Source organism: Sciurus carolinensis, chromosome 17 (assembly GCF_902686445.1).
Source record: "Sciurus carolinensis chromosome 17, mSciCar1.2, whole genome shotgun sequence".
In the NCBI taxonomy this organism is placed as follows: domain Eukaryota; kingdom Metazoa; phylum Chordata; class Mammalia; order Rodentia; family Sciuridae; genus Sciurus; species Sciurus carolinensis.
In genome coordinates, this window is record NC_062229.1 from 9,129,546 (window position 1) to 9,141,179 (window position 11,634).

The window sequence follows — 11,634 nt, forward strand, 5'->3', positions numbered from 1 at the left end:
GGACCTCCAGTTGTTCACTGGAATTACAGGCTCCTGTCAGATTTCCTCCATCCAGTTATTTATTTGTTAACTACTTACTGAAGATCTGTTATGAATGAGGTGTGATCTATTTTTGTTCCAAATTGATTGTATTTTACCATTATATTTTCTTCATTAATTTTACTGGCCTTATCGATAGCTCTTATTAGTTCTCTATTGTTCTAGTTATTCTATCACCTCAAGTTCCACACTATATAAACCACTATATATACCACTAGTTCATTTCTGATATTCAATACTTAGTCCAATTACCTTTTCTCATATTACCAACCTAATAGGTTTAGGAAAATATTTAAAGCTGAGTTTGGTAGTGACTGCATTGGCATTTTCATGAGTTTTGCACAAATACTGTAGTGTTTTTAAAGTAAGCACATTCTGGTGGATGTGGAATAATTAAAAAAAATCATTATTGGGTTCTGGAATTATCCTTGATAAGTTCATTTTCCCAGAGTGTCAGCCCTGTCTGCCATCCATGGTAATGATTATTAAACTTTCTCACATATATTTTAAATATTGTGCTTATGGTTGTGATTTCACGGAATCGACTCATTTAATAATAAATTATGTGAACATACAAATTTATCTTAATCTGAATTCCATTCCCACAATAAATATTACTTGAGATCCTGTACTATTCTTTTAAAATGCATATAAATTCACGTTTTTTGAATTCCCTAATCAATTTTATGCCCATTCTCAAGTACAAGATTGATACTTGGTAAGTTTGAAGATTTCTCTTATGTTCTACCAGATATTTGGTCTTGATATTTATCAAACTTTGAACATTAGTATTTGTGTGGCACCTAGCTTGTGACCAACAATATTTCCTAAAGAGGGAAATAAAGAGACAAAACCATTACTACCTGAGACCCACAAACATGAATTCACCAATGTGAGGGGAAATAAAGGGACATGGCAGGAAAGCTCTACCATGGACCTCACAATCTCTAACCCCCCTCACCTGCATCCCCTCTCCACCACATGGTCCTCTCACATTCCTCCTAGTCCCAGCCCACCAACTGGCAGGGCCAACAGACTTTCTGATCCCGCAGCCTAGAAGGTTTCTCACGTCCTCACTTCACCTCATTATCAACGACTAATAATTCCTCTCAGCTCAAACATCCCCACTGCAGAGTGGACTTTCCTGTCTGCCTTCACAGACTAAATCTGTCCTCAGTGATTTTTTTCTCTTAAATTTATATTTATTCCTTAGGAATTCATAAGGCTGACACTTTTTGTCATGGAGCATAGAAATACTCATTTTTAAATCTTTAATTTGACTTTTACTTTTCTAGAATGAATGGATTTAAATTATTTTTTAATATTGTAGCTAAATCTATTGGATGTATTTTGGTTATTAACTCTGATGGATTTTAATATAATATAGCCTCACTCAAGAATCCCACCCGGAAGCACACACTATCACAAGTGCCTTATATTTGATTTTAAAAGTGGGATGGGCCACATGCTTCTTTTTCTTCTTGGAAGAGTTTACCCAGCAGGCATTCTCTGAAAGAAGGAACAATGGGGGTTTTCATTAATTAGAAATGCAGATAGCAGTTAAAGAAGCACCCAAAGCGCTCTTTTTATAAGGAAAAGAATTCCAACCATAATGGTGAATTCAGTTTAAGAGAGAGAATGCCAAATGATTGCAATGAAGGCCGATGTATTGAGATGTGATCAACAAAACTCCAGTGTAGTAAATGACTATTAGGTGTCACAGGAATCACAGCAGAAATATTACATCACCTAATTTTATGTCATTCTTCAATGCTACCATGGACTGAACACATAGAGGACCTCAGCTGTAGGAGGGAGGTGTAGGTATGTAGAGAGTTTGTATGACTTGCTCAACATCATAACGATAGAATGCTGGTGAAGCAAAACTCTACTCCAGGAATTCTGACTCCAAAATACCATTTTAAAATCAGTTCTATTCTATATATTGGGATACTTGCATATATAAAACATCATAAAGGAGGAGTTTTAAAATAACATTGACAATAATTACAGCAACCATTTACAGCAAGCATTGACTGAGACTCCTACTGAACACAAAAGAATTTGTAATCCTCACAAATAAGGTCATAGTAATAATCACGTATGCAGGAACTAAAAAATAAGGGTGCAAACTATCACATCACTGTCAAGTCTCAAGTCATAGCATAAAGTCTATATGGAGTAAAAATCCATGATTAATCACTATTGTCAAGGTATGGCATGAAAAATTATGAACATTTCCCAAGAAAGGAAGACAAATTTCTCAAATTCTTATGAATGGATAACATTGAGGAATCATGAACTTATGTACATAAATTTTAAAAATGGGAAACTTCCTCAAAACTTGCAAGTAGATGATACAAGACATCTTGCTAATTTAAAGAAAGTCTGAACATACCTTTAAAAGGGAAATGAACTGTACCTTGGGTGAGTAAATCACACTTCTTGGTAGACTAAACAGGGATTAAAGGACATTCCCCAAGGGTGATACTGCGAGGTGCTGATTAGCTGAGGTTCCAGCTGAGTGTTAATTCAATGTGACTTTTACCTCCTTCTGCAGAAATTATATCAGCTGCATGGAAGAAGTGAACCATACATCTGTATCACAATTCCTCCTCACAGGCCTCTCAGATGACCCTAAATTGCAGCCTGTTCTCTTTGCCCTGTTCCTGTCCATGTATCTGGTCACAGTGCTTGGGAACCTGCTCATCATCCTGGCTGTCAGCTCTGACTCCCACCTCCACACCCCCATGTACTTCTTCCTCTCCAATCTGTCCTTGGTTGACATCTGCTTCATCTCCACCACTGTCCCAAAGATGCTGGTGAACATCCAGGCACAGAGCAAAGACATCTCCTACATAGAGTGCTGCACTCAGGTGTATTTTTTAATTATTTTCATTGGAATGGATAATTTCCTCCTATCTGTGATGGCCTTTGACCGCTTTGTGGCCATCTGCCACCCCCTGAACTACACAGTCATCATGAGCCCCCGACTCTGTGCCCTCCTGGTTCTGATGTCTTGGCTCATCATGTTCTGGGTCTCCTTGATTCATATTTTACTGTTGAAGCGACTGAACTTCTCCATAGGCACTGAAATCCCACATTTCTTCTGTGAGCTGACTCAGTTTCTCAGTGTAGCCAGCTCTGATACCCATGTCAATTACATTGTTATGTATGTGTTGTCTGCTTTGCTGGGGGTGATTCCTATGACTGGGATCCTCTTCTCTTACTCTCAGATTGTCTCCTCCTTATTGAAGATGTCCTCCATTGTGAACACATACAAAGCATTTTCCACCTGTGGGTCTCACCTCTGTGTGGTCTCCTTGTTCTATGGAACAGCGTTTGGGGTTTATCTCAGCTCTGCTGTGGCCCATGCTTCCCCGAGATACTTGATTACTTCAGTGATGTACAGTGTGGTCACCCCCATGCTGAACCCCTTCATCTACAGCCTGAGGAATAAGGATGTAAAGGGGGCTCTGAGGAGTTTCCTCGGTAGAGCAGCCTTTGGTCTTTAAGACCTCAGAAATAGAGGGAATTGCTTTCCCCTAAACACAAATATTTTGAATTTAAATATCCTTATTCATTTTCTTCCTCAAAGTACATGTTTCTCTACTTGTCAAGAATTTGATTTTGCATATTTATATTTATATTTATCCTCAACAACTCCTTTGGTAATTCCTAATTTTTTTCTAAACATAGACCATTTGGTAAATTTAATTTAACTTTCTTTTCTTTACTTTTCTTTCTTTCTTTCTTTCTTTCTTTCTTTCTTTCTTTCTTTCTTTTTTCTTCATTTCCTTTCCTTTCCTTTTCTTTCCTTTATAGTTGTGGGGATTGGACCTTGGAGCACTTCACGACTCAGCAGTACCTCCGTCCTTTTTATTTAATTTTTCCATATTTTTATTTGGTTCATTATAGTTGTACATAATGGAGGGATTCATTGTTACATATTCATACATGCACAAAATATAACCATGTAATTTGTCCAATATCATTCCCCAGAGTCCATTTTATTTTTTACTTAGCAATGGGGTCTTATTAAGTCATGTTTGATAATTTTTCTTAAACATGTTTCTGAGATTTCCTAATTCACATTAAGAATTTCCAGCAAGCCTGGACATGGTTTCTTGAAAAATTATTGACTGAATGCTAATGTTATTCTTTGTAATATGAAAGCATTCTTGTTTTCTATTGAAGAAATGGAATCAAACTCATCAGAGCATGTCAGGATTGTGCCTGCCACTGTACATGTATGTCTTTATTTATCCAGAGAGATTTCTTTTAGGTACTTTGTAACCCTTCACATTTCTGAAGGAAAGAGACTGACATTGGAAATGTCTATAACTGGATTTGGAACTGTGCACACTCCCCTGCCTTTTCTATCCTACTTTTTGTAAAAGCGGTGGTTGGATTTTGAACATGAAAACTGGAATCTAGTTTTGAATGCAGGTGTGTTCATAAGATTCATATGATATAATGCTTCAGATGACTCTGAGATGTTACTTCATTGTTTATGATCCTTGCTTTTTCCTTTCTTCTCTTTCCTCTTTTTATTCATTCCCTCATTCCTCATTCCTCATTGTCATCCTTTCTTCTGGCTCTTGGATTTGTTAATGTTGACTGTCTCTTCTATTCTCTGGCTGATCAACATTTTACGTTACATATTCCCCATAGTTGTTCATGCATTCATCCATTGAAAGACCTTTGGGGAATTTTCATCTCTTAGCTATTGTGAATAGTACTTCTAAGAACACATACACACACCACACACATTTATATGTGTGAGTGCAGTCACATTCTGTATTCCTGATGTTTTGATAAGTGATTGTCTATATGACAGTAGTCTCATAACACTGGATTGCTTGATGATGTCACAGCCTTGGAAGTTAATGTGGTGCATTCTATTATGTTTGCACAATGACAGAATTGTCTCATAATTCTTTGCCAAGAAATTATTCTCATTATTATTCAGTTCATGAATATAATTATTAGTTGGAGTAACTCTACTACAGGAACTAACTCAAAAATCCCATTTTAACATGGCAGATCTTTACTGTCCATTGGGAGATATATATATGTATATATATATATATGTATGTATATATATATATATATATATATATACACATACATATATATATATATAGAGAGAGAGCAGTCTTTAGTCCTTGAGGAACCACTGACCTCAGAACTATTTGTACCTAAGGCTGTGGAACTTGCTATCTGCCTCTCTCCTCCCTGCTAGTCACTGGGGTCACAGGCATGTACCTCCCAAGTCCATCTATTGAACATTTCTTTTATATAGACTTGTTGAATATCTATGTATTCTTTCTGAGAAATGATTGTTCAGGTCTTTTGTTCATTGTTGTCATGTTATTTTTATCCTTACTGTTGGGTGGAAAGAGGTCCAAATATTTTGGATTTGACGTCGTATCCAGTGTATGACATCTAAATACATTTCTCAGTTTTCAGGTTGTCTCCTTGCTCTGTAACTTCTTTCACTGTGTAGAAGTCATCAAGCTTGAAACAGTCTTTTTTTGTATTTTACTTTTGTTTTTTGTGTTTTTTGATATACAACCAAGAAATAATTGCCCAGACCTATATCACAGCACTTTCTCCTGTTTCCCTCTCTCAGTCTTATAGTCTCAGGACTCATACTACTGTCCTCAATCCATACTTACTTGTTTGTCTGTGCATAGTGTGACAAAGGAGTTCCAGTTCATTCTTCTGCATGTGAATGTCCAATTTTCCTGGCATAATTGACTGAAGAGAGACTTTAACATACTAGGCGTTCTTGACAACTTAGTCACAAATCACTGTTCATGAATTGGTTCATGAGTTTGTTGATTTTTTTTTCTGTGCTCCCTATCATGTTTCATTGTCTTCCTGTCCATTTTATGCCTTAAATTATTTTGTATTCATAAGAATATATGGTGATGTATAAACGATGTGTAAAAGTGTTTGATTTTGTTGAAGAGTCACATAACTGTCTCTGCTTTGTTGCTCATTTGTTTGGTGTCATTCAAAAACCAAAGTTGAATTAGAAAATCTTCAGGTCTCCTCTAAGAGCATTATGATTTTACCCATTATATTTAATCTACTGATTCTTTTCTGAGCTATATGTATTGTGAGCTAAATCTCCTACTACCTTTCTTTGTGTTGATTTTATTCGTGAAAAGTTCACTAACTGTGCCTGTGACTTGCACCATTAATTGTATTCACTTGGCAGTGGAATCTGGAACTGAGCTGTTCTATCTGTGCAAATAACACTGCAAGGAAAGCAATTAGGTCTATAGCAATATAGGAAAGAATGTCATGATTCAGGTGATGTAGCCCTACTTGTTGCCTTTCATTTTTCAGTTTAGAGTTCCTTCTTAAGGAAAGTTCTCTCTAATTCTTGAGCCCGTGCATGAAGAACAAGCTCTCATGGGACTCTATACACTTAGTCTACTCATGTTCCCTGGGAAGCAGACTCAGAATAGGACTTACATGCTTGAATATTCATGAGCAGATGTGTGCTTGAAATAAACATCTGTGTGGAGAATATGAACAGGTTTCATGTTTTCAATAACCATTTACACAGGAAAATACCAGAAAATGAGTAATATAAACAAGTGAGGTCACAGAACCTGGTTGTATCATAATAATAGTGGTAACTGATAAGAGGAGAAAAGAAGTTTTATCTAACCCACATCCAACAAATCTTAGAGGTGCAGGACACAAAAAGAGGCATCATTCACTTGAGGAAAACAGAAGGAATTAAACGCAGTACACCGTGGGCCCTCACACTACCCCTATAATGTTAAACAGAAATGAGCCACATCCCCTGACTACAGGATAGTCCCCAGGGACTGCACCCCATTTTGTACCCTAGCCCCAGCCATAAATCTGTTACCTTGAAAGGCAGACTTGATCTGCAGTCCACATCTCTACCAGATGACTGCATTGTTTTTGAGCTCCTCACACACCTCAGACACACAAGCCCAGTGGCTGGGGCACAGGGCATTCCCCAGTACCATGTGAGCCTCGTTAGCTAGGAAACTTCTTGCGTGGCCCAGCACTGCTGCCACCTCAGTGGCCGTGGAGTTCCCACCTGATTCCTGGCCAACAGCAGTTGTACCAAGCTAAGAGGACCCCAGTGTTGACAAAGCCACCATGACCCCAGACATAGGGAATACAGAACATCTCAGACTCTCTGGACTGCTTACTCTGAAAGTCCTTCCCAAACAAAGCCAGTCTATGAAGAGTATAATTGCATGATTCTTCAAATATGCAGACATGGACATGTGACCTTGAGAATCAATGATAGTCAGGGGACCATGACATCACCAGAGAGAAAAAGCAGTGCTGTGACTGATCCTGTAGAGATAAAAGTTCACACACTTCCTGGCAAAAGTATAAATGACTGTTTTAAGGAGACTCAGCAAATATCAAGAAAATAGAAGAACCATCAGTAAAAGAAGAAAACAATAAAGAGGTGCATGAACCTAAGAAGAAATCATCCTGGAGCTTAGAAATGCATGTATCTATATATCTCAAAAAGAAGTAGTCCTAGAGGTAAAAGTGGAATATCTTGGAAAATGGAATAGAAGTATGAGTTGCAGAACTGATATAGCTGATGAGAGACCTCATGATCTGGAAGTAGGATAATAGAAAATTAGAAGAGGAGATGGGGTAGGGGATGCTAAAAAGAAAATGGAAACTTTAAAGGATTTATGAGTGAGTGTCTAAAGAGCAGATATTCAAGTCATTAGTGTTTAAGATGGAGAACAAAAATATAAAGGTATAGAAATTGTATTTAAAGTCAGGTACAGTGGTGCAAGCCTGCAGTACCAGTGGATCTGGAGGCTGAGGCAGGAGGACTGCGAGTTCAAAGCCAGCCTCAGCAAAAGTAAAGTACTAAGCAACTCAGTGAGACCCTTTCCCCCACCCCCTCTCTAAAGAAAATACAAAATAGGGCTGAGGGTTTTGTTTAGTGTAGAGTGCACCTGAGTTCAATCCCCAGTTCAACACCCCCACCCAATAAGAAAGTAGTCATATCTAAAATAAAATAACAAAAATAGAATAAAATAAAGATAACATGGCAAAAAAAAATCTGTACCCTGTGAAATAAATATACAAGAGCACAAGGTTGATGTTCTCCAAGCAGATTCAATCTACTTGAGACATTCCCATGATATATTATAATGAAACTGTAAATGATCAAATACAAAGAAAGGATCATGAAACAATGTGGAAAAGAAGCAAAAATAATTTTTCAAGTATTTCTAATATGCCTCATAGCACACTTCTCAGCACAATGTTACAAACCGGGTGGAGTGGGAGGGTGCACTCCATGTGCTGAAATAAAAGACTGCCAGGCTGGGGATATAGTTCAGTTGGTAGAGTGCTTGACTTGCAAGCACAAGGTCTACAGTTCAAGTACCCAGCACCACCAAAAAAAAAAAAACTACCAATCATGACTGTTCCCTCACAAAACTGTTTTTTCATAAATGAAGTAGAGATACAGACTTTCCCAAACAAGCTGTGGGGAGTTCATCCCCACCAGACAGTTCTTCAGGAAATTCTTGGGGGGGGGCCTTTCAGTCTGGGGGAACAGGATTTTAAAGAGTAATAGAAAACCATGTGACTATGATACTTAAACTCATTGGTCAAAGTAAGCAAACAATTCTGGGAAAATGTCACCCTGGTAGACAGCTAACATCTCAAGATTTACAGTGAGAAGAAAAGGCAGTTACAATGATCATCTTTTTTAAAAAATGATTTTATAGGAATATTCACCTACATCAAAAGTGAAAAGATCCCAAGTAAACAACCTAATGTTGTACAGTAAGGATGTAGAGAAATAAGAATAAACGGAGTCCCAAATTAATAGAATGAAGGAAATAATAGAGATCAGAATAGAAATAAATGAAACAGAGAGAAAAACAGAAAAAAAAAATCAATGAAACACAGGTCATTTTTGAAAAACAGTATTGACAAATTCTCAGATTAACAACAAGGATGAGAAGACTCATATTTCCAAGCACCATATGTTGCATAACATATGCACAATTTTGTCTACCAGTTTAAGGAAATAAATGCACAATTTAAAACACAAGAAAAATGAAGAGGTTAAAGAAAATTACAAGTGCTTCTTTTTTTCATGGCATTGTGAATCTGAAATGATATCTAAAAATCTTCATTTTAAAAGGAGGTATATCACAGAAGAGGATTTCTGGAACAGTTTTCTTATAGAAATTAATCTTCCATTGGCAGACCCCTTATGATTTTTAAATCAAACCAAAGAAAAAAGATTTCTTTTTTTGAAGGAAATAAATCCATCTCCCCCTGCCACTTCTGGCACAGATGCAAAAGTGGTTGAAATTTTTGCTCAGCTTCGTATCCCAAGGGAATTGACTTGTGTGGACAATGGAAGAAGAGTGAAATAATTTATTTAATTAGGAGCTTTGAGAATTCAAACTTGGAGACTGGGGAAAATTTCACAAGGCTTCTGGTGCCCCTCCCTAATCCTCCTGTGTTCTCAGCCCTCCTGAAAACCCAAGCAGGCTTCCTCTGCACAGCTCATGGGGAGGAGGAAGTTCCCTGACAGCCATCAGAGACGGTGTTGTGCAGTGAGAAGAACAAGAAGGATGTGGGTGCTGGGTTGAGCTCTGGAATACTGGGAATGGAATGTCCCACATTTCTTTAGTCTGTGAAGGTGAGGCCCTTGCACTTTGAAGGCCCTGGAGGGTCTGTTGGAACCTGTCTCTTCCAGCTCTATTGTTTTGCTTCCTTCTCTGTCACTTTGAAATGCAGAGCCTCTCTCCCAAATCCTTGTTTCCTGAACAGTCTACAACTCTTCTCCACTCTTTCTAAACTAAAGGCTCCTGCCAGATTTCCTGCACCTAATTATTTATTTGTTAACTAACCACTAAAGATCTATTACACACAAGGTATTTTGTTCCATATTTGATTGGATTTTTCAATTATATTCCCTTTTTTTAACTTCATATTTGACTTAATGGTAAAGATAATTAATTCTATATAGTTGTAATTATCAATTCACCTTACAGTACACAATATATCTTACTTTAATGTAATTATTTCTGATGTTCAACACTTAGTCGAATACACTTTTATCACATTATCAATTCTTTTAAAAAGTTCACAAAATATCACATGGTTGAAATTGCAGGAGCTTGCCTTAGCATGTTCTTGAGTTCAAATCTAGCGCTGAAGTATGTTTGTTTTTGTAGTTCTAGGGAATGAATCCAGGGCCTCATGCTTGCTAGGCAAGTGTTACACCACTGAGCTACATTTCCAGCACTTCTTATTTTTATTTATTTTGAGATAAGTTTGCCAAGTGACTCAGGGTATCTGTGGTTCCAGGCACAAACCACCATGTCTAGCAAAGGTTTGTTTGTGTGTTTTCATTTACTGGGCTGTAGTGTTGCAATGTAGCATCTACCATGGGATCTGGTTTAAAACAGTCCTTCTTGGTTGTGTCAGCAAATGTCAGTATTCATAGTGGACTGTGTAGGCTCTCCACAGGACTGCCTGTGACATATCCTCAAATGCTTTTTCTATATTGTGCTTATGGGTGCGATTACATTTTATGGATATAGTTTTGTGATGAAATATGTAAGCAAATATATTTATCTTAAATTGGCTCCAACCCTAGAATTGGTGTTAGTTGTTAATCCTGCATTGTTCTTTAAGACATAAATGCATATCTTTAAGTTTGCTACTAAATTCTGTTCCTATATTCTGGCATGATACACAGGAATATTTATCTTTTGTGTGATAGTAGATATTGTGGTCTCCATGTTTACTGGATTTCCAATATATATATATTTGTTTAGCATCTACCACAGGTACCTTGTTAAGTCCATGATAGGATGAAACTCTCACAACCTCAGACCCACAAAGGAATGGGAATTTACCAATGGGAGAGGGTCCTAAGGGAAGATCACAGTGGACTCACATACCCCATGCCTCCCACCCCATACCCCTGCTTTCCATCACAATCACAAAGACTGCTCACACCCCTCTATACCAAGCTCATCATCTGATGGGAAACTACACATTCTGCTCTCTCAGTCTGGACTGCTCCTTCTTCCCTTACTTCTCCTGATTAACAATGACCCGTCCTTCCTCTCTCAGTTCAAACGTTCCTATTTCAGGGAAATTCTCCTACCCAGCTCCACACACTAATTCAGTCCTTAGTGACTGTTTGCCTCTCTTGAATTTATGTTCATGGCTGAGGCATTCATAATACTGACATTTTCTGTCGTGGAGTCTAAACATTTATTTCTGAAACTTAGATTCTTTCACTTTTATGGGATGAGTGCATTTGCATATTTCAGATTGAACTTATCATATGTTTTGGCTACTGAATACAATGATTTTAATACAGTCCACCCGACTCAAGCACACGGACACAAGCACACACCTTGCTGTTAGACTTGCATTAGATGTTAATGGTGGCTCCATTTTTCGCCTTTGTTTTTTTTTTTTTTTTTTTTTTTTTTGGCTGTGGAGTCTCCATGTGTTTCATCTTTTCATTTTCCTGGAAGAATTCACTGGGCAGACGTTCTCTGCAAGAAGGCTCCA

At 37.6% G+C, this 11,634-nt stretch overlaps 1 protein-coding gene across 1 annotated transcript; it reads left to right on the forward strand.

Annotated features, from left to right (window-relative positions):
* The first annotated feature begins 2,615 nt into the window (after positions 1-2,615).
* LOC124967975 (olfactory receptor 867-like) lies at positions 2,616-3,554 on the forward strand. The gene has a single exon (XM_047530394.1). It carries the CDS (start codon positions 2,616-2,618, stop codon positions 3,552-3,554), a length of 939 nt encoding a protein of 312 aa, XP_047386350.1.
* The last annotated feature ends 8,080 nt before the right edge of the window (positions 3,555-11,634 follow it).

What these genes read in the sequence shown, in the direction of transcription:
- LOC124967975 (XM_047530394.1), top strand. Translation starts at nt 2,616, where the DNA reads ATGGAAGAAGTGAACCATACATCTGTATCACAATTCCTCCTCACAGGC.